This window comes from Dromiciops gliroides, chromosome 4 (genome assembly GCF_019393635.1).
Source record: "Dromiciops gliroides isolate mDroGli1 chromosome 4, mDroGli1.pri, whole genome shotgun sequence".
Lineage (NCBI taxonomy): Eukaryota > Metazoa > Chordata > Mammalia > Microbiotheria > Microbiotheriidae > Dromiciops > Dromiciops gliroides.
Window position 1 is genome coordinate 31,373,535 of NC_057864.1, and position 22,901 is coordinate 31,396,435.

At 44.8% G+C, this 22,901-nt stretch overlaps 1 protein-coding gene and 1 pseudogene across 1 annotated transcript; both read left to right on the forward strand.

Moving 5' to 3' along the window:
• The first annotated feature begins 3,729 nt into the window (after window positions 1–3,729).
• LOC122754553 lies at window positions 3,730–4,529 on the forward strand (annotated as a pseudogene).
• A 2,951-nt stretch (window positions 4,530–7,480) lies between these two features.
• TMEM275 (transmembrane protein 275) lies at window positions 7,481–11,924 on the forward strand. Its single transcript, XM_044005476.1, has one exon. It carries the CDS (start codon window positions 7,527–7,529, stop codon window positions 8,070–8,072), a length of 546 nt encoding a protein of 181 aa, XP_043861411.1. The 5' UTR covers window positions 7,481–7,526; the 3' UTR covers window positions 8,073–11,924.
• The last annotated feature ends 10,977 nt before the right edge of the window (window positions 11,925–22,901 follow it).

The window sequence follows — 22,901 nt, forward strand, 5'->3', positions numbered from 1 at the left end:
GTCTTATCCCCATGCATAACTAGGGCCTAAAAGAAACTGGTAGACAGCTGTTCTGCCCCTCTGGATCAGGTTTCTGGAGGATCCTGGGTCCTGGAGTTGGGGTAAGGGTTAGTGCCAAAGGTGTCCCACCAGCTATGTGACCCTGAATAAATTACTGAATACAGTAATTTATTATTAATTCCCAATAGGGGGAGTTGGCTTCATTATCTTCAAAATTGGGATGAAATACCTGGGTATTTTCCTCCTGCAGTTTCTGTGAGGATCAATTGAAACTATATATGAAGTGCTTTACATACCTTAAGATATTGAGAAAAGGCTGTTAGATTTGTCGATTGGATCTGATCATTGGACCTTTGAAGAGAGCAGTTTTTGGTTAAATGGTGAATACAGCTGATAAATGATGAATACAGAGAAGCATGGAGAAATCTACGTGAACTGATGCACAGTGAAGTGAGCAGAGTCAAGAAAACAATATATGTAGTAACTATAACAATGTAACTGAAAAGAACAATAACAAAAGTGGATGTAACAAAATAATATCTTTTTTTAAATTCAAGCAGGACTTGAAAGAAGAGATATGGGAAGATATGCCCAACCCACCCCTTGGTAAAGGTGGGAGCTCCACAGTTGTTTACATATTGCACATATTTTCAGACTTGATCAGTTTTTTTCTTATCTTAAAAATACTATTTGTCATATGAGGTGGCTCTCAGGGAAGCAGAGGGAGAGGGATGCATGAGATACTATGGTGAAGTAAGAAACAGAAAACATCACTAAAATTTATTTTTAAAAAATTTAATGAAGTAAAATTGTAGTGAAAGTCCTGTATAGGGAATCTCAAGTCCTAACTTTAAAACATCCATTTTTTATGTTTTGTCTTTCTCTGGAGAGTCCTTACGAAGTTTGCTGTGGGGCATAGTATTAGTGGAAGGTAAATCATCCCATTACTCGGCTGGGCTTGCTCCCTATAGGACACAGCATCTCCACTGGATCCATCAATCTACTACTGAACTAGAGTGCACGGGTTGTTCAGCTGTGGGGTATAGCAGCTGCTGGGTGGGGTCAAGAAGGGCATTTGCCATTGGTCAGCTGCTTTTGCATCAGACTGGACAGGAAGCTTGTCAAATGGGCTCAGTTCTCCCTGGTCCTGGGCCAGGAAGGTCATTAACTACAGAGCTTTTCTCAAGGACTTGGCATTTCTACTGAAGGAGTTGATGGTCATGATAACACTATTAAGAATAATAGCTGGGGCAGCTAGGTGGCGCAGTGGATAGAGCATCGGCCCTGGATTCAGGAGGACCTGAGTTCAAATATGACTTCAGACACTTAACACTTACTAGCTATGTGACCCTGGGCAAGTCACTTAACCCCAATTGCCTCACCCCCCCCCAATAATAATAGCTGGGGGGCAGCTAGGTGATGCAGTGAATAAAGCACCAGCCCTGGACTCATGAGGACCTGAGATACTTGACACTTAGTAGCTGTGTGACCCTGGGCAAGTCATTTAACCCTCATTGCATCACCAAAAAAACAGAAAAAAAAACAAATAAGAAAAGAATAATAGCTAACATTTATATTGTGCTATAAAGTTTCCAAAGACTTTTTTTGTTTTGTTTTGTTTTGTTTTTAGTGAGGCAATTGGGGTTAAGTGACTTGCCCAGGGTCACACAGCTAGTAAGTGTTAAGTGTCTGAGGCTGGATTTGAACTCAGGTACTCCTGACTCCAAGGCCAGTGCTCTATCCACTGCGCCACCTAGCTGCCCCAAGTTTCCAAAGACTTTTACAAATATTATCTCATTTAGTCCTCACAACATCACTATTTCCATTTTACAAATGAGGAAACTGAGGCAAACAAAAGTTTGAGACTTGCCCATGTTCATACAACTAGTAAGTGTCTGAGACTGAATTTGAACTCAAGCCTTCCTGATTCCAAGTCTAACTATTGAGTTGATCTGATAGATTCCATGGGCAGCTGATAGGCAGCTGTGATACATTCTCTCAACCACCTACAGCTACTGTCTTGGCTGAGTGTCACTGTGCTCTCTTCAACTAGAGTGCTCTTTTCAGGTGCTCTCCTGCTCTTCCAGCCAGGGCAATGAATCAATTTAGCATTGTCAGAAGCCTCTTCTCTTTAAGAGAATCTCTAAAATGGTAGCTCTTGGGTTTATTACCTCCAAGCAGGAGGTGGGAGAGAGCTAGCTTCCCCTCGACAATACTTCTTGCTTTGAGGCCATTATTAGCCCAGGACTCTTCCTAAACTTATGATGATCATTTTTGATTCAACCAGTTACACTTCTCAGCCTGCCTTTGAAATTTGATGGCAGTGAGCGTCCAGGGGGAAAGCATGAATGCAGCCTGTGACTCAGAGGTGACTTCATTGTCTTTTCTGGCTTCTTTATAGGCAATTGAGCTATTCAAGCTTCAGATTCTTTCTAAGGTGTGGATCGTTTCTTTTGGATCTGCAGTTCTTCACTTTACATTTCAATGCTTCTGTCTTTTTTATTCCTCTTGACCTTTTGGTTTTTTGAAGTCTCACTGGGGCACACCATTGCATCAATAAACCTCCAAAAATGCTTTTGTGGTCTGGAATGTGTAGAGACAGACAGGTGGTCGGTCATAAGAGAAAGAGAGAGCAGGTTTCAGAAGGAAAAGGCTTAGAAAAAGTATAAAAGGAAAACCTTGCCATTTCTCTAGCTGCCCAGAGCACTAGATTTGTAATCAGAAAAATCTAGATTCAAACACTACCTCTGAGGTGCTGGGCACTAAAATGAGCAGGAATGATTCAGAGACAAAAGGATAGATTGTCCCTATGCTCAAGGAGTTACTAGAATGAAAAGGTAAAGGCAGATATAAAATATATATACACCTGGGGAGGTGGGGGGGGGCAGGGTTCATCAATAGACAGAGCTCCTGGTAAAGAATTTCCTCAGTCAATGCAGCTGATCAAATCACTCTCTTTGCAATTTGTTGTCTTAGTTGTCTAGGTAACTGAAAGATTGAGTGATGTGCCCAAAGTCACATAGCCAGTCAGTCAACAAACATTTACTAAATGCCTACCTGGGCCGAGGGAAAGTAGGTAGCACAGTGACTAGAGCACCAAGCATAGAGTCAGGAAGACCTGAGTTCAAATCTGGCCTCAGACACTCCCTTGCTTTCCCTGGGAAAGTCATTTAACCCCATTTGCCTCAGTTACCTGATCTGTAAAATAAGCTGGAGAAGGAAATGACCAACCACTCCAGTAGCTTTGCTAAGAAACCTCCAAATGGGCTTACATGACTGAAAAATGATTGATACCTGGATTAAGAACAGGGGATACAAAGAAAGGCAAGGGATAGTCCCTGCCTCCAAGGGGCTCCCAGTCTAATGGGAGAGACAACATGCAAACAACTATGTACAGTCAAAATATAGACAGGATAAAGAGATAGTCAGCTAGCACTAGCTAGAGAAGGTACTATCATGAAGGGGGATTGGGAAAGTCTTCCTGTAGAAGGTAGGATTTTAGCTGAGGCTTGAAGGAAGCCAGGAGGTAAAGATGAGGAGGGAGACCATTCCAGGTATGAGGGACAGTCAGAGAAAGTGCCTAGAGCCAAGAGATGGAGGATATCATTCAAGAAATAGCAAGGAAGCCAGGGTCACTAGATAGAAGTGTCCATGGGATCTGAGGAGGGCAGTGGCAAGGCATAAAGAGACTGGAAAGGAAATTGGGGGCTAGGTCACAAAGGGCTTTGAATGCAAATAGAGGATTTTACATTGGATCCTGGAAGGGAGGACTGGAGGGAGCAAGTGAAGAACACGGAAGCCACCCAGCGCTAAGTAGACCGAATCCATGATGAGGGGCAGCGTGAGCCGTAGCTCCTTGTGGTCTGTGCCTATACGCGGTACATGGGGGACCTCTCTGGGGGCCAGGCACTGAAGAAGGTGGCTCAGCGGGTCCTGGAGCTGCCCAGCCCAGGAGAAGGGACCCAGTTTTATGTGTTTGAGAATGTAGACAATGCCCAGCTTTTATCGGGCCAGGATGAATGCCCTGGACCTGGATCTGAAGGCCAAGGAGAAAATTGTCGAGGAGGCTAATAGGGCCTTCGAGTACAAAGTGCAGATTTTCAGTGAACTGGACAAGGTCAGCTCTTTGATGGCCAAAGAATCCCAGGATGGAGGGCTCCTAGTACATGACCGGAGGGGAGATTGCGCAAGTGCCCCTACTCTGATGCTCAAGAAGGTAAAGGTGGGACAGCTAGGTGGCGCAGTGGATACAGCACTGGCCCTGGATTCAGGAGGACCTGAGTTCAAATCTGGTCTCAGACACTTGACACTAGCTGTGTGACCCTGGGCAAGTCACTTAATCCTTATTGCCCCGCCAAAAAAAAAAAAAAAGAAAAAGAAAAAAGAAGAAGAAGGTAAAGGTGCCCAAGAGAGTAGTGCTTGTCCCTTCCAAAGTGTCACAGGCGTTTTGAGGCCCCCCCAATCTTCAAGTCATCCTCGCTGCTGTTGTGGCCCTGACTTCTGGGCTGATGGCCTGGTGCTTCATGTGAAGGAGAAGCCCGTAACCCTGGTACCCTCCAGAAAGGATCCCAGTCAACCCCCCCCCCATCCCTACCCTAACCCCACGGAGTAAACCACCTCCTCATGTGACTTTTTTTTAAAAGCTAGGTTTGAGAAAACAAGCAACCAATCAAATCAGACGCTAAAGTCAATGCCCAACAGACTGCTCTCTGCAATGTGATTTTGTAATCCAGAGACTAAGGGGAGGGGCATGGATTTCCCCAGGACTTAGTGATACAGGAAGCACAACTTAGATCCCCAAACCTCTATGCAGTGGAGCAATTCACCTCAACCTTGCGGAGTCAGCTCTCCTCAAGGGCTCCACCATGTACTTAGGGCTCTCCTCTTTCCTCCTTGTCTCTCATCACTCAGGTCTGTGTTGATCACTCAGTCGATGAGATGTTTCACTCAGAACAATGGTAACTTGTTGGGGTGGAAGGAGGGGAGAGAGAAAAAGAATAAAGCTGCTTCACTGTGTCCACCACACCAAAGGTGGGGGCAGATAGCCCTGGGAGGAAAGCAGCCCGTGTTTCTGGGCCTGGGAGCCTGGCTTCCACCACAGACTGAGGAAGAGTTTTATTTGGTTGTTTCCTTCAGCAGACCAACCCTTGCTGTCCTTCCTGGATGGAGCAACAGAAGCAAAGAGTTTGGCTCCTCATGTAACCAATGTAAATGCTAAAGCATCCAATAAAGTTTATACTAGAAAGAAAGAAAGAAAGAAAGATAGAAGGAAGGAAGGAAGGAAGGAAAGAAAGAAAGAAAGAAAGATAAGTATAGGAGATATAATTCTAGTCATCAGTTCATGTGTTTGTAGGTATTCAGGAGGTACTCTATTTTTACACTCTGCAGTCTAAAACACAGTCTCTCCCATCTCCTCATATAATCTACATTGCTTAGCAAATTGGGATTCCTTAAAGCTAATCCTTCTGAAATCTCTGGTAATTCAGGTAGATCTAGTCCTGAATATCTATCATACATGCCTATTCCCACCAACAAATTTGTACCATCCAATCATTTCTTGACCTTCTTTTTGTTGATATGTTTGTTGTTAGCTGAATTTATGTGACTGTTGCCCGTGAAGAGATTTTTAATTCTATTCTTGTAACTTAGTTTTTTCCTAGGCTTTATTCTGAGTTAACCACTTTAGACACTTTCAACAAATCTGATGGTATATCCCTGTTATCAACAACCTTTATCATTACTTAATAAAGTGATAAAATCTGTTTATTCCCCAAGCATTTCTCTAAGTTTTTTTAAGTACCAGTACCAGACAGATGTATTTATTTATTTATTTATTTATTTATTTATTTATTTATTTATTTATTTATTTATTTATTTATTTATTTATTTATTTATTTATTTATTTATTTTTGCAGAGCAATGAGGGTTAAGTGACTTGCCCAGAGTCACACAGCTAGTAAGTGTCAAGTGTCTGAGGCTGGATTTGAACTCAGGTCCTCCTGACTCCAGGGCTGCTGCTCTATCCACTGTGCCACCTAGTTGCTCCCTAAGTTTTTTGTTTTGTTTTGTTTTGTTTTGTTTTGTTTTGTTTTGTTTTTTGTTTTTCGGTGAGGCAATTGGGGTTAAGTGACTTGCCCAGGGTCACACAGCTAGTAAGTGTTAAGTGTCTGAGGCCAGATTTGAACTCAGGTCCTCCTGACTCCAGGGCTGCTGCTCTATCTACTGCACCACCTAGCTGCCCTGCTCCCTAAGTTTAAAAAACAACAACTTGTGGGCATTGTTTTCATTATTTACTTACTTATGTAAGGGGGCAGGTGAAAAATAGGGGCATAATCCCAGAAGTTTATGTAACTTGGTGACACTGCTTCTGGAAGTGTGTGGCAACAGGCCCAGCTATCTTCTTCAGAGCATGAGCAACTATTCAATGAAAGTGTCTTGTCTGCTTACTTTGTGTGGTGAAGAGGATTGGCTGCTGGGCCAATATGAACTCATGTTCTCTTCCTTCCTACCAACTACAAAGGCATAAGGATGACTCTCTGAGGTGTAGAAAGCAGATGTCTTTGGTGTATATTCACAGTTCTAGCTCATCAGCCAACCCAAGTAGAAGATCCCTATCCACCCAGTAACTAGACCCCTCCCCCCCAAAAAAAGTCCCCAAATACCAGAATAGTCTCTGAAGTAGAGGGCCAGAACCCTCTGACATCATATCCACCAAACACACATGCTCCTGTGACTGGGCTCTCATCAACCATTCTCCTCATTAGATTTACTAGCTGTGTGACCTTGGGGAAGTCCATTCCTCCTCTCTGGGCCCTTCCTTCTCTGTAAAGGGAGGAGTTTGGTCTAGATCAAGAGTTTTTAAACCTACAGTTCATGAACTTTTCAAAAATATGTTGATAACTATTTCAATATAATTGGTTTCCTCCCTAATAGTAGATATTCTATTTTATGCATCTAAAAAATGTTATGCTGAATAACCTATATCAAATTGCTTGCTGGCCTCAGGAAGGGGGAGGGAAGGGAGGGTGGGAGAAAAATGTGGAACTCAAAAATAATCTTTACATGTAATTGTGGAAAAATAAAATTAAAATAAAATTCAATTAAAATTTAAAAACAGGAACAGATACTACCCCAAAAAAAGTTATGCTGAGAATAGGCTTTGCTGTGCTGCCAAAGGCATCCATGGGGGGTAGCTAGGTGGTGTAGTGGATAGAGCACCAGCCCTGGAGTCAGGAGGACCTGAGTTCAAATCCAGCCTCAGACACTTAACACTTACTAGCTGTGTGACCCTGGGCAAGTCACTTAACCCCAATTGCCTCACCAAACAAACAAACAAACAAAACAAAACAAAACCAAAGGCATCCATGATGTTTAGGAAGCTCAGATGAAGATGGTCTCTGAGGGTCTTACCAGCTCTAGTTTGTGTGAGAGCCTATCACTGTCCCTCTCTCCCTGCAGGAGCAGCCCAGTCCCTGGACTTGAAAGGGCAGGAAGAGCCTTGATGTCTGACTGGCAGCCCCAGGACCATGACGGGGGAGAAGAGCTTGGGAAGTCAGGCCCCCAGCACCCTGAGGAAAGCTCGCCCAGCTGGCCTCCCCTCCCCTGCACTTTGCTGCGCCTGTGGCCTCTGCATTATGCTCGCAGGCATCAACATCACCCTGGTGGGGGCCTTTGCCACCTTCCTGCCCGGCTACAACCCACCCATCATCATTGGGCCAGTTCTGCTTGTCCTGGCTCTAGGTTTCTTCGGTGCCTGCTGCATCTGTAGCCGTCGGCCCCCTGCTCCTGGCACTCGCCATGCCAAGGCGGGCAATAGGCCAGGCCCTGGTCGGGCAGGCCGTGCCACATTTGAGATGGAGACCAGTGAGCACACAGTCCAAGACACAACAGCTGTGCAGCTGAGCCCTGTTCCATCCCCTGCCTCCTCCCGCCGCTCTAGCCCTGGCCCTGAAGGGGGTCCCCGGGCCTGCCGCCTCTTCACTATGGAGTCTGAGGGCACAGTGGGAGCCAGCTATACATCTGGGGCAGAGGGAGTGCAGCTGAACCTACCTCAGGAGCTTTCCACTTCCTAAGGGGTTACCCTGTGGGGCAGACCAGCTGCACTTCAACCAAGAGCAAGTCACTGGACAGAGCCCACCTTAGGACCCTCCAAGGGCCTTTTGGGGGTGATGGGTGAAGTGTACTGGCAAGCCCAGAGAGAAAACAAGGGGACCACGGGGACTAGTGGTTTAGAACTATTTGGGAACCAGCAGGCCTGGGTGTGAATTCTAACTTTGTTATTTACTAGCTGTCTCTCTCTGGGTCTCAACAAAGCCAGACCTCTCACATGACCTTACCCCTTCCTCTGCTTAAAGGCCTAGGGAGGATGGAGGGAAAGAAATACAGAGAATGGGCACAAAAACTTGATAGTCAAGGTCCTGCCTGGTTCCAAATCCTCTTATCTTATGACATCAGCAGAGAAAACTAGATTGACTGCTGTTATAGCATACATATACATATATGTGGGGGGGGGGTGTCTATCAGAGTAGAGGACATAGAGTGAGCCTGAGATCCCAGGGGGAGGACAGTTACAAACAAGTAAAGATCCTGGGAGGCTTCCTGGAGGAGGTGACCTTCAGAGGCTGGGAAGGAGCTAAACCCATACAGATACACAGTCCAACCCTTCTGTGCACAGAGAGACACTCTCAGAGGTACCAGCACACTGTCCCATCCATACACATATAGCCCATCCATTGCCATCTTCATCCATCAGCCCCAGTGAAGCTGGTCTGCAGGGAAATGTGGCAGCAATGGTCCTGTCTACAAAAGGAAGCTGTGTCCAGGCCTTTGATTACTGCCATCCTTCTTGGCCTCACCAAAGTCTGAGGCCCCTCTGCCTCTGCCTGTCTGCTAATGACTGCATAGATCCAGCTCTATCAGAGCCCACGTATACACTCATTCCTATTCCTTAGTGGCCATTGATTTGTGTCCAGCTCTTCATCTTTGTCTAATAACCCCTGCCCCCATCGATTGGGAGGGTCTCTCAGTCTATGAATGAGTGACCTACAGGTCACATCTTTGAGTTCTCTTTCAAGCAGATCCATGGATCCCATCGACTGTTCTGTGACTCCCACAGGCCGCTTTGTGTGGGAGAAAGCACAATTGCTTGCTGGCCTACTGATCTACCACGCTGAACAGTAGACTTCCGTGGCAGTTCTATGTGGTCCATGGCTGCTCTTACCTGTCAGCCCCTGTATCCTTCTCCTTCTCTGTTGATGCCTGAACAGATCTATGTGTCTCTCCAGCTCATCAGCGGATCGCTGTCTGTCTGTGGGCCCTGGCTGTCAACCTGCTGCTTCCTCTTGGGGCCATTAGTCCATGGGGCCCAGAGGGAACTGGGGACCCTGCCTTCAAGGAAGTTGTATTTCCTGAAACCTAAAGAATCTGCTCCCCTTCCCACAGTCATCTACCTCTCCTCCTCCTCCTCCTTCCCCCCCTCCTTCTCTTCCTCCTCTTCCTCCTCCTCCCCCCATCTCCTCCCCACCTTCTCCTCCTCCTCCTCTTCCTCCCAAGGTAGATTGGGCCCTGAAAGTCCATCATTATAGGTCCTCCCTTCCTGAGCCCCATAGACTTAAGACTGAGTCCTGGAACAATGCAAGCCCCACCCCTCCACACACACACACATACACACACTTCTCAGATCCAACCCCTTCTCATACTCTCTTCTCTCAAGCAGGGATCAGGGAGGAGGAGGAATCAGGAGGGTGCGAGGAGGAGGGAGAAGGGCACCAAAGAGGGGAGGGTGAGGCAGAGGGGACTAGACACCACACCCTATAGAAATCATCAGAACAACCAAGGAACAGTTAGCTGGAAGAGTAGACTTGAGGAGGGACAGGAGCCTTGTCTCCAAGATCCTGAAGGGCTGCCCTGAAAAGGAGGGGTCAGCTTTCAATGGCAAATGTGTTAAAGTTACAAAACAAAGTGCTGAGTGAGATTGAAGGGGGAGGATGGCAGGCTTCCTGGAGGTGAAGGCATTTGAATTGGGCTTCAAAGAATGTTTAGAGGGCAGCTAGGTGGCACAGTGGATAAAGCACTGGCCCTGGATTCAGGAGGACCTGAGTTCAAATCTGGCCTCAGACACTTGACACTAGCTGTGCGACCCTGGACAAGTCACTTAACCCTTATTGCCCTGCAAAAAGAAAAGAAAAGAAGAATGTTTAGAAATTCAACTGATGAAGAAAAGGAGGGCATTCCAGACAGAGGAGATGGATCATGAACAAATACAAAAGAGGTAGCGGGTCCCAGAGCAGAGAACAGTCTAGTTCTCTGTTACCAAGTTTATTCTAAATTTCAGCCTCAATTAGCCTCCACTCCACAGAAGGTGAGGCTGAAACACAGTGACATGTCCAACTGAGGAAGGCTTTGAAAGTTAAACAAAGGGATTTGAACTTGGGCAATTGGGTTTTGAGTAAAGAACTCTATCATAGAACTTCATCTATACATGAGGTTAATCTGGTCAGGCATGAAAGATGGATGGCAGGGTTGGGGATTAAAGAAACCCAGTTAGGAGATTGCTGCTATCACCCAAGTGAATGCTTTTGAGGGTCCCCACTAAAGTGGAAGCAATGGGAGTGGAGGGTGAAGGGGTGGGGAGGAGAAGGGTCTGAGAGATGTTACAGAGGTGGCATCTCTAAGAGTTAGTAACTGATTGTGGGATACTCTTGTTCTCTTCCATGGGGTCAAGGAAGGAGAAGAGAGTGAGTGGGATATGTCATAAATCTGCAGAAGATGGACATGCCTACTGAGCTTCTACTGTTGAGATAGGTAAGAAAATAATGAATGGACCTGGCATAGAAATGATGTAGGACACAACCAGCATGATTGAGGAGAGTTCAAGGACAAACGAGATGAATGGCTTAGTTTTGCCCTTGAGAAGTGATGAATAAGTCTCAAGGTTTGACTCAAAAGTTGTATTCAGCCCAGTTGATGAGTCAGCCTTTGGGGGAACAGGTGCAAGGTTGGAACTGAGATCTCAGCCAGAAACAGAGTAATGAGTGAGGAAAAGCAGTACAGAAGATGAATCAGTGTCCTGGATCCTCAGCTCCCTCAAATGATTAGACACTGATGCTCTGAGAGGCTGCAAGTGGAGTATGATTAGGAATGCTTGGCAGCCTCCAGAGGAGAAGCTGATGTGGCAATCTGAGTCTAAGCACTTGAAAAATGTCCCTGTAACTTGTGTGGTTTGGACCCACCTATAGCCTGGACCAGTTCATTCTAGGAATGCAGCTCATCAGGTGGTTGTTTGAAAGATATTTTATTTTATTCCTTTTGCTCCTTTAGTTATAAATCATGCATGTAACCCTTTTCCATTATACCAAGCTCACATGATGGGGGCCTATCAAAATTCAGCAAGCAAAAAAGCAGTGTCTTCCAGTGGATGGGGCTGAATCAAGAGACTAATTCAACAAATCCACATGGACAATCACTGCTACACAGGGTGTGACTGTGTGGAGGTGGAGATAGGAGATGGATATTGCCAGTTCCACGAGAACCACAAAGAGCTTGTTGTTTCTATTAAGCAGATAATGTATGGAATATATAACCATCAGGATGGTCCTGGGATTTCTATATCCTGTTACTCAGGTGGTTAAAACTGTATATGAGATGTAGGGAGAAGAAAGAGCCAAAGGCAAGCCCCAGGGTTTGGTTTGGTCTTTAATGTGAGACACTAGGTTAGTATTGGTGCCATGGACAGAAATAATGACATCAGAGGGAGAAAATTGTTTAGGGCAAGGATAATGAACTCATCTGGGACTTGTTGAGTTTTAGCTGAGGAAAAATCCAGGAGGCAGGTGGAAATGAGAGACTGACATTTCTTTTTTTTATCATAAAAGTTTTTTTTATTATTTTCCAGTTACATGTAAAGATAGTTTTCAACATTTGTTTTCATAAGATTTTTGGTCCCAGATTTTTCTCCCACTCTCCCTTCCCTCTCCCCTCCCCCAAGAAGGAAAGCAATCTGATATATGTATAATCACATTAAACATATTTCTACATTAGTCATATTGTGAAAGAAGAAGCAGAACAAAAGGGGAAAACCTCACAAAAGAGAAAAAACAGCCAAGACGTAGAAACAGTATGGTTCAATCTACATTCAGAATCTGCAGTTCTTTTTTCTAAATGTGGAGAACATTTTCTATCATGAGTTTTTTGAAATTGTTTTGGATCACTGCACTGCTGAGAAGAGCCAAGTATATCACAGTTGATCATCACACAATGTTGCTGTTTCTGTGTATAATGCTCTCCTGGTTCTGCTCATCTCACTCAGGATCAGTTCATGTAAGTCAGTCCTTCCAGGTTTCTCTGAACTCCTCCTGCTCATTGTTTCTTGTAGCACAATAGTATTCCATTACATTCATATATCGCAACTTGTTTAGCCATTCTCCAATTGATGGGCATTCCTTTGATTTCCAATTCTTTGCCACCACAAAGAGAGCTGCTATAAATATTTTTGTACGTGTGGGTCCTTTTTCCTTTTTTATGATCTCTTTAGGATACAGACCTAGTAGTGGTATTACTGGGTAGAGGGGTGTGTACAGTCCCATAGCTCTTTGGGCATAGTTCCAAATTGCTTTCCAGAGTGGTTGGATCAGTTCACAGCTCCACCAACAATGCATTAGTGTTCCAATTTTTCCACAGCTTCTCCAACATTTATTATTTTCCTTTTTTGTCATATTAGCTAATCTAATGGGTGTGAGGTGGCACCTCAGAGTTGTTTTACATTTCTCTAATCAATAGTAATTTAGAGCATTTTTTCATTTCTTCATCTGAAAACTGCCTGTTCATATCCTTTGACCATTTCTCAATTGGGGAATGACTTGCATTCTTATAAATTTGATTTAGTTCCCTACATATTTTAGAAATGAGACCTTTATCAGAAATACTGGCTATAAAAATTATTTCCCAGCTTTCTGCCTCCCTTCTAATTTTGGCTGCATTGCTTCTGTTTGTACAAAACCTTTTTAATTTAATGAAATCAAAATCATCCATTTTGCATTTTTGTAATATTCCCTAGCTCTTGTTTGGACATTAATTGTTTTCCTCTCCATAGATCTGAGAGGTAAATGACTCCTTCCTCTCCTAATTTACCTATGGTATCATACTTTATGTCTAAATCATGTACCCATTTTGACCTTATTTTAGTATAAGGTGTAAGATATTGATCTATGCCTAGTTTCTGCCATACTATCTTCCAGTTTTCCCAGCAGTTTTTGTCAAATACTGAGTTCCTATCCCAGAAGCTGGAGTCTTTGGGTTTATCAAACAGTAGATTACTATAGTCATTACTGTGTCTCCTGTGCCTAGCCTATTCCATTGATCCACCACTCTGTTTCCTAGCCAATACCTAATAGTTTTGATGGCTGCTGCTTTATAGTATAGCTTCAGATTTGGTATGGCTAGCCCACCTTCCTGTGCACATTTTTCATTAGTTCCTTTAATATTCTTGACCTTTTATTCTTCCAGATGAATTTTGTTATTATTTTTTCTAACTCTATAAAATAATTTTCAGGTAGTCTGATTGGTATGGCACTGAATAAGTAAATTAATTTAGGTAGAACTGTCATTTTTATTATATTAGCTCAGCTTATCCATGAGCAATTGATATTTTTTCAATTATTTAGATGTGATTTTATTTGTGTGAAAAATGTTTTTGAAATTGTGTTCATAGTTCCTGGGATTGTCTTGGGAGGTAGACTCCCAAGTATTTTATATTGTCTACAGTCACTTTAAATGGAATTTCTCTTTCTATCTCTTGCTGCTGAGTTGTGTTGGTCATGTATAGAAATGCTGATGGTTTTTATGAATTTATTTTATATCCTGCAACTTTGCTAAAGTTGTTCATTGTTTCAAGTAGTTTTTTAGTTGATTCTTTAGGATTCTCTAAGTATATCATCATATCATCTGCAAAGAATGAAAGTTTTGTTTCCTCCTTTTCTATTCTAATTCCTTTTTCTTATTGCTAAAGCTAACACTTCTAGTACAATATTAAATAATAGAGGTGATCATGGACATCCCTCTTTCACCCCTGATCTTAATGGGAATGCCTCTAACTTATCCCATTACATATAATGTTTGCTGATGGTTTTAGGTAGATACTGTTTACTATTCTCAGGAAAGCTTCACCTATTCCTGTGCTCTCTAGTGTTTTGAATAGGAATGAATGATGTATTTTGTCAAATGCTTTCTCTGCATCTATTAAGATAATCATATGATTTTGGTTAGTTTTGTTATTGATATGCTTGACTATGTTGATAGTTTGGGGACTGACATTTCTAAGAGACATCAGGGCTAGAGGTGATAGCTGATGCCATGGAAGTGGAGGAGGTTGTGTGAGGTAAGATATTTAGATTAGGGCCTTGAGGAACACCCATATTAAGGGGTCAAGAAGAGTACAAGGAGCCAGTAAAGGAGACAAAGCCCATTGACTCATGTTAGGAATATACTTAGTGTAAATCAAAAGAACTGAAGCAAGTGTAATGTAGCTTGAGAAAAAGGGGTAAACCACCAAGAAAAAGAGGAATGAAATTTGCCTGTAAAAAGGGTTTCCTCAGGAGCCCCCAGCATAACAAAAATGACTGGGGAATTTGTACCAGCTCTTAACAGGAATCACCGCCAAGAACCAGAGGTTTCTGCAAGTATGGAGGACATGGGAAACACACCACTAGCATGCTGAAAGAGTACAAGTTGGTTTCTCTACTAGTTAAGAAGATAGAGGGGCTAAAAGAATGACATTTCTGTTCATGCAACGTGCCCCAACCCAGAAAGCAGCTGATAAAACTATAGGATTTAGTCACATACCTAATGAGGTTTATGTGTTAGCAAAGTATAATACCTGGGACCCTTTTATGAGATTTCAATGCCTCTCAGATTGAGTCAACAAGGGATTAATGAGGTTGGCTAAGCAAACAAATATACCACAATTCTGGGAGTTTTAAATTTCTATCACCAAGTTGGAAAGTTGGAGACAAGAGTAGGGAGCTACCTATTAATGAGACTCCTGCACAAGGGTGAGGAGGGAATTTTTTCTCTCTTCTACCAAGTTGCTTTGAAGGGAAACTACATGACCAGTAGGAGACATTGCATCCAGAAAGTAGCAGATACTTGCATTTTAAATGGATATGAATATAGAGAAGGTAGAAGCAGCTTTGAGTAATAGGACTCCTGGCAGCAGAGAAAAGAGCTGACTACGGAGAGGAGTAGACCCTGGGAATCCAACTGAGCAGCTCGCCAAGGGAGAACTACATGAGAACATTATGAAAAAAAAAAAGATTTCCATGTTCTGTGGCATCAGAAGTTGTGAGTTGCCGTTGTCACATATGAATCCTACATCTGCGACTCATTTCCATTGTACTAAGTTTGAGCCTATTCTTTCCATGGAAGTTGTGTGTACTTGTGGAAAAATGTGCCCCTGGTTTATAGGGGGAATGTTTTATTCCTTCAGTTTTTACCACACTATATTAATAAAATCCCTTTCTAAGAGCAAAATTAGTCTACTGACTGATTTTTTAAAATACATTTTTATTAATATCTTGTTTTTCCCCTATATCCCTCCTCCTTTCAGAGAACTGTTAGATAATTGGTTGGGGTTTTTTTTTTTGTTTGTTTTGTTTTGTTTTGTTTTGTTTTGTTTTGTTTTTGGTAGGGAAGTGGGGGCTAAGTGACTTACCCAGGGTCACACAGTGAGTGTCAAATGTCTGAGGTAGGATTTGAACTCAGGTCCTCCTGAATTCAGGGCCAGTGGTTTATCCATTGTGCCACCTAGCTGCCCCCTAGATAATTGTTCATGGGACATTCAAAAGCTATACTGTGTGGGGATATTCATAAGGGGAGTTCATAAGTTATACTGTTAGAAATGCTGATCCATAGGGTTGCCCCTAGTTAATAGCCACTCTCTGGAGAAGGGACCCATGAATTCAAATGCAAATTGGGGGAGCAACCCAGAGGACTTGCTACACACAGAATCAGAGAATTTCACAGTTGGAAAGAATCCCATTTGCCACAGAATCCAGCTTGAAGACCTCTAGAGGAGAAGAGAGCACACCATGCCCCCAGAGGTAATCCATTCAATTGTTGAAGTATGGCCACCTCTCTGAATTGAGAAGGGAACAATGAGATGGACTGAGCAGATGGATTTGCCACATATCTGGAGGCTTTAAATATCTAAGCTAGCTCTACTTATTAGGAAATGTTTCTTGACCTCAAGCCTAAATTGGCTTTTTTTTTTTTTGGCATCTTCTACCCATTGCTTCTGGTTCTGCACTCTGAGATCAAGCAGACCAAATCTAATTTTTCTTTTTCTTTTTTTTTGGGGGGGGGCAGGGCAATGAGGGTTAAGTGACTTGCCCAGGGTCACACAGCTAGTAAGTGTCAAGTGTCTGAGGTCAAATTCGAATTCAGGTCCTCCTGAATCTAGGGCCAGTGCTTTATCTACTGCACCACCTAGCTGCACCCCCCAAGTCTAATTTCTCTTTAAAATTTTCTTTAAACACTTGAAGAAAACGATTATGCTCCCCTGGAACTGGCTTTAGGCTAAGCATCCTCTGACTGACCTTGATATGGCATGGGCCTGGGGCCATTCCCCCATCCTCTTTGTGGACACTGGGTTCCAGAATGTCCTTTCCAATATGGGGCCCAGAACTAGACATAATACCACAGTTATTATCTGTCCAGGACAGATGACAAAGGGACTCACTTCCTTCTTCCTAGAAGCTCTGCCCCTACGAAAACAACCCAAGATCCAATTGGCTTTTGGAGCTGCCTTATCCCCATTGCTGACTCAGGTTGAGTTTGCAATCTACCCAAACCTCCAAAACTTTTTTTGAACCAATTTCTGCCTGACCATGAACCCCCCTACCCCAATCTTGTTCTTGGGTGGTGGATTATTTGAACCCAGGTGTAAGGTCCGATGTGCACTGTTATTAAATTTCATCTTAATAGAGCTGGGACAGAGTACAAGTGAATTGAGATTGGTTGGAATTTGACTAACATCTAAGGGGTTAGCTCTGTGTGTGTGTGTGTGTGTCTATCTCTCACTGTCTCTCCTGTTTCTGTCTCTCTGTATCTTCTCTCTGTGTATCTCCTCTCTCATCTCCTCATCTCTCTCTCTCTCTCTCCTCTCTCTCTCTCTCTCCTCTCTCTCTTTTCCCCCTCTCTCTCCCTCTCCTACTAAGGATGTTACCTACACATTTTTCCACTGATAATTTTTTTAAATGACTGATCCCTGGGCCACTCCACTGTAAACTCCTTGCCATGTTGACATGGAACCACCATCCTCAACATCCCTTTAGGTCTGGTCACTGAAACCACTCCCACTCCATCTACTTGTACCATATCGTCGTCACCATCTCTCCATCTTTTCTATGAGATTAACAAAACTAGCAAATGTTCTCGAATGCTTTCTGCAGCCCCTGGGGAGACAGGTGCCACTGCTGGGCATCAGGGAGTTGTTATCTCCCCCGCCTTCATTTTGGGCCCAGGCTCACCCTGTCTCTCCTTCTCCCCCGTCCTGCTTGTGCTTATGACTCTCTAGATTTCAATGTCCAAGGTACCTTCCCCCATGTCTTCACTTCTCTTTAAACGTTATCTTAAACCGCTGGAATGTAAACTTCTGGAGGGCAAGGACAGTCTTTCTCTTTGCCTTTATTTGCATCCCCAGCACTTAGTGTGGTTGTTATTAAGTCGTTTCAGACTCTTGATTCCAAGCCCAGTACTCTAACCACTGCACCACTTAGCTACCCTGATTTAGTTCCCGATGTCTTCCTATTGTATGTTATTGTTCAGTAATTTTTCAATAGTGTCTGAGTCTGTGGTCCCATTTGGAGTTTTCTTGGCAAAGCTACTGGAGTGGTTTGCCATTTTACAGATGAAGAAACTGAGGCAAATAGGGGGCAGTGACTTGCCCAAGGTCGCACAGCTAGGAAGTGTCTGAGGCCAGATTTGAATTCAGGTCTTCCTTACTCCAGGTCCTGAGTTCTATCCAGTGCACCATCTAGCTGCCAGATATATAATAAGTGCTTAATAAGTGCTTGTTGATTGCCTGTTTATCTGCCTTGGAGCCCTGCCTTTACCTCTTTGCATTTCCTGACTTTGTCCTGGTCAAGGAGAGGTCAGGAGGATGTGAGAATGTGGAGGAGCAGCTGGTGTGGAGCTCCTGGACATGGGGTGGCCCATCAAATAGCCCAATGCATTTAGATGCTGCCCAATTGGAGGTGACAAGCCTACTGTGTGCAAAGTCTTGTGTTCAGTTCTAAGATCCCCAAATGATTTGCGACCCAGGGCCTGCTCTACTCTCAAGGAACTACAGAGGAAAGACACAGGTAACTACTGGAGGGGGAGGCAGTGGGGCAGGGGGTGGAGATCAAGGCAAAGAAGAGGCCTTGCCAAGGGCTGTGAGAATCCTGGAGAGAGAGAGAGAAAGACCTTTCACCTGAATGGGAGATGGAGGCCCAGGGAAGGCTCCATGAAAGACTTGGTACCTAAGCTGGACTCTGATGTGGGAAAGCCCTTTGGGGAGCAGCTCAATCACACAGGCAGGAGAACATGGTCCCAGAATAGGTACTCAGACAGGACACATAGAGGGGAATAGTTTGAGCTATAACTAGACAGGGAGGTTGGACTGAGGTAAAAGAGGCCTTGAATGCCACAATCAGTGCCCTTTCATAATAAGAATATTTACATATCACTTTCAAATTTATAAAGCCCTTCAATGGGTATTCTCCCTTATTTCTTTTTTTGTTTGTGTCTTTTGGTGTTTTGTGGGGGTTGTTTTGCGTTTTTTTGTTGTTGTTTGTTTTTTTGTTTTTGTTTTTGGTGGGTCAAAGAGGGTTAATTGACTTGCCCAGAGTCACACAACTAATAAGTGTCAAATGTCTGAGGCCAGATTTGAACTCATGTCCTCCTGAATCCAGGGCTGGTTCTTTATCCACTGTGCCACCTAGCTGCCCCTGGGTGGTCGCTCTTAATTGGGCTTCATGAGAGTTCATGGGGCAGGTACAAGTCATAAATATTCCCCCCCTTTTTTTTAACAGACCAAACTGAGGCTCCGAGAGATAAAGATATTTGCCCATGGTCAGGCAGCTAGTCAGGTGAGATTTAAAGCTAGGTCTTCCTGGTCCATCAATCTACCCACTATGACACACTGATTCTCCCTGCCCAGTTCCTGGAGCAGTTTTTCTGAATCTTGTGAATAAGGCCCCCAAAATGTTCTTTGTGGGCATTTGCGAGGGTGCTGGAAGGGGGCAGGAGAGAAAAAGGGAAGTAGATATACTAGAACCAGAAGACAGGGGCAGTGACTGGGATACACAGGAGCCAAGCAGGCTGGGGGGGTGGGGGGGAGGTCAGAAGGCTCAGCCTCCTCAGTGTTACTGTTCAGCCTCTACATAGCACAGCTTTAGGCCTCCCAAGTCGAGGACGGATCAGCGCCTTGAAGAGCCACAGGCCACAGTGTGGCTGTGGCAGTCTGATACGGGAGCTGCAGCTCCTGAGTGACTGAGTGACCTGTAACTGCCACCATGTTGTATCTACCCCATGAGGAGTAGCTGGAGTGTCCTCTCCAGGGCGCTGGCCTGGGCGGATCAATATGGAAAACAAGCTGTTGCCCATGCAGCAGGTTTCCCCTCTCCGCGACATTGGTGGATCCAAAGGAGAGGCAGAGCCAGTACAGTTTGGCACCAGTGCCCAGCAGGAGTTGCCAGAGGGATGTGATGTCCAGCATCCAATTGCCTAAGGGACTCCGACTCCTGATTTTTCCTCGGGGTTAAACCTCCCGAAAGCCTTTCCCATATATGGGTATAGCCACAAGGCAGCAGAGGTTTAAAATCAGGGTTCCTTCCCCTAGGCGGTTTGCCTGCCAAGGCTGGGAGCCCCACCTGCCTGAAGCAACTGGTTTTAAGGCACCAGTGACTCGCCTTCGCCCCTTCTCCTGTTAGTAGAAACAGTTCCTCCAGGAGAAGGCCAGGAGTTGGGCTTTGGTTGTCAGAGGCTATTTGAGACGCACGGCTTTGGAGCATTTTATAGAGAGTGGGAGCTTATCCCCACTCCCACCCCGGCATGACAAACCTTTTTTTTTTTTTTGTGCCCTAATACACATAGCCTAGAGCAGTCCCTGGAAGTGTAAATAGTCGAGCTGGGCAAATGTCACTTAAGGCTTGGGAGCTTCAGTTTCCTCCTCCGAAAAAATAGGAGTGGGGGGTTGGCTAGATACTCTCTCAGGTCCTCCCCTCTTCTCTCCCAAGGCTGTGGGACTGAGGCTAGTCTAAACCTAAACCACAGCATTCCCCAATGGCTTTGTCCCCAGATGGCGCTTCCAGTTATTGTCCACCAGATGGCGCCGAGGGTCCCGCACCTGGAGACAGCCTGACCAGTCTGGAGAAACTTCAGCACTTTTCACCTGGAGTAATTCATTCATATGGGTCGGGATGAGGGCTCTGATCTCCGTGAGCTCTGCCCTGGCCGCCATCATTTAGAAAGGACACGGCAAGGAGGAGAGAGTCCCGGGGAGGGCGAGCAGATTGAGGAAGAGCTTTGAGGCCCACGTCCTGTGAGGAGCCGCTGCAGGATCTGGGCAGGGTTTCAAAAAACCTGAGGGCAGGGACAGGGGCGGGGACGGGAGGAGGGGCAGGGCAAGGGCAGTGGGACAGAAGCGGGGTGGTGAGGAGCAAGGCGTGAGAAGTCTTCAGGTATTTAAAGGGCTGTCGGGCGAGGATGGCTTAGCCTTGTTTTGCTTGGCCTCGAAGAGCAAATAGGAGGGGAGGGAGGGAGGGGGGGTCGAAGGTGTCACTAAGAGGCAGATTTTGGCTGGATGTCAGGAAAAGTTCCTAACAATGATAATCATGCCAGAATAGGAAAGGTAGAAGGGGAGAGGTGCGCCCTTCTCCTGGAGTTGTTGGTGGGAGGACCATTTGTGGGAGCTGTTGTGGAGAGGGAGGGGATCCTTGTTCAGATATAGGTTGGACAAGATGGCCCCTGAGCTCTAGTCCAATTCTGGGGGGAAATATTGCGTAGGTTTCTCCCCAAATCCCAGACTGAAGCTGAACCTTGGCCCTGGTCCCAGACAGATTGATCCAAAGTCTGATCAAAGATTGAGCCCTTAATCTGGCTGTGAGCTCACCACAAACCCAGTCCTAGTGGTGGTCTTAGTCCTAGTCTGTTCACAGAAGGCAGATAACCAAATTGTAACTTTTTTCCTGAGAGGGAGAATCCTCTGGATTTCTTTCTTTTTTTTTTCTTTGTGGGGCAAATGAAGGTTAAGTGACTTGCCCAGGGGTCACACAGCTAGTAAATGTCAAGTGTCTGAGGCCGGAATTTGAACTCGGGTCTTCCTGAATCCAGAACCGGTGCTTTATCCACTGCGCCGTGCAGTTGGAGTCCAACTGGATAATAGTGATTCTTCTCTATTTGTCTGACTGCTTTCCTCATTTTCTTGGCTGGTTTCCTCATCCATCTCATGCCCACTAATGATGAACAGAACATTTACCCAAGGTTCTGTCCTGGCCCTTTTCTCTTGTCCTCTCTTGGTGATCTCATTAGTTCCCATGTCAGTTATTAACACAGAACAGGAGATTCCCAAATCTATATATCCAGCCTAATCTCTCTCCTGAGCTTTAGACCTACATTTCCACTATCTATCTTTTTTTGGGGGGGGTTGGGGTGGAGGCAATTGGGCTTAAGTGACCGCCCCGGATCACACATCTAGTAAGGGTCCAGTGTCTGAGGTTGGATTTGAACTTAGGTCCTCCTGACTCCAGGGCAGGTGCTCTATCCACTGTGTCACCTAGCTGCCCTTCATTTCCAACTATCTATTGAACATTTCCATTTGGATATCCGCTAGGCCCCTCAAATTCAATGTCTAAAACATTTCTCCTTATCTTTTTCCTCAAGCCTTCCTCTCTTCCTATTACCATCCGAGGCATCACAGTCCTCCCAGTCACCCAGACTTATAATCTTGGTGTCCTCTGTACCTCCTCTCTCCCTTTTATCCAACACATCCAATCTGTTGCTAGGTCTGATCGTTTCTTCCTCCACAGTGTCTCTTACTCATGCTTCCTTCTCTCCACTCACACCCTAATGAAGGCCTTGGAGCTTGGACTAGTAGCCTACCAATATCCCTGCTTCAACTATCTACCTACCCAACCCATTCTTTCACTGGCTGCCAAAGTGATTTTTCTAAAGTGTAGATCTGACTGTGTCACTATCCCAGATCAATAAACTCAAGTTGATCCTTATTACCTCCAGGATCAAATATAAGGTCCTCTATTTGACATTTGAAGTTCATCATGAACTGGCCTCTACCTACCTTTCCATTCTTCTTATATTTGATTCCCCACTACACTATGAGGCAGCTAGATAACACAGTAGATAGTTTGGGACTTGGAGCTGGGGATACATGAGTTCAAATCTGGCTTCAGACACTAGGTCCTCCTCAGTTTTCTCCTCTGTCAAATGGGACTAATAATAGCACCTTCCTCCGGGGATGGTTGTGAAGATCAAATGAGATAATATTTGTAAAGGGCTTAGTACAGTGCCTAGCACATAGTAGGTGCTTAATTATTGTTTTGTTTGCTTCCTCCGCCCACATTCTATGAACCAGTTGAACCTGAGACAAGCTTATCTCCGGCCTTTGCCCTGGCTGTTCCCATGCCTGGAATACTCTCTTTCCTCACCTGCACCTCCTGACTTCCCTAGCTGCTTCAGGACTCAACTCAGATCTCGTCTTCTCATCACTGGCAGGGGCTTTCCTGTAACCCCATCTCTTACTAATAATATCCACTTGTAAATGGGATCAACCTCCCATTTACACTGTACATACCTGGAATGTATCAAGATATCTACACATCATCTCCCATCAGAATGTATGGGGCTGG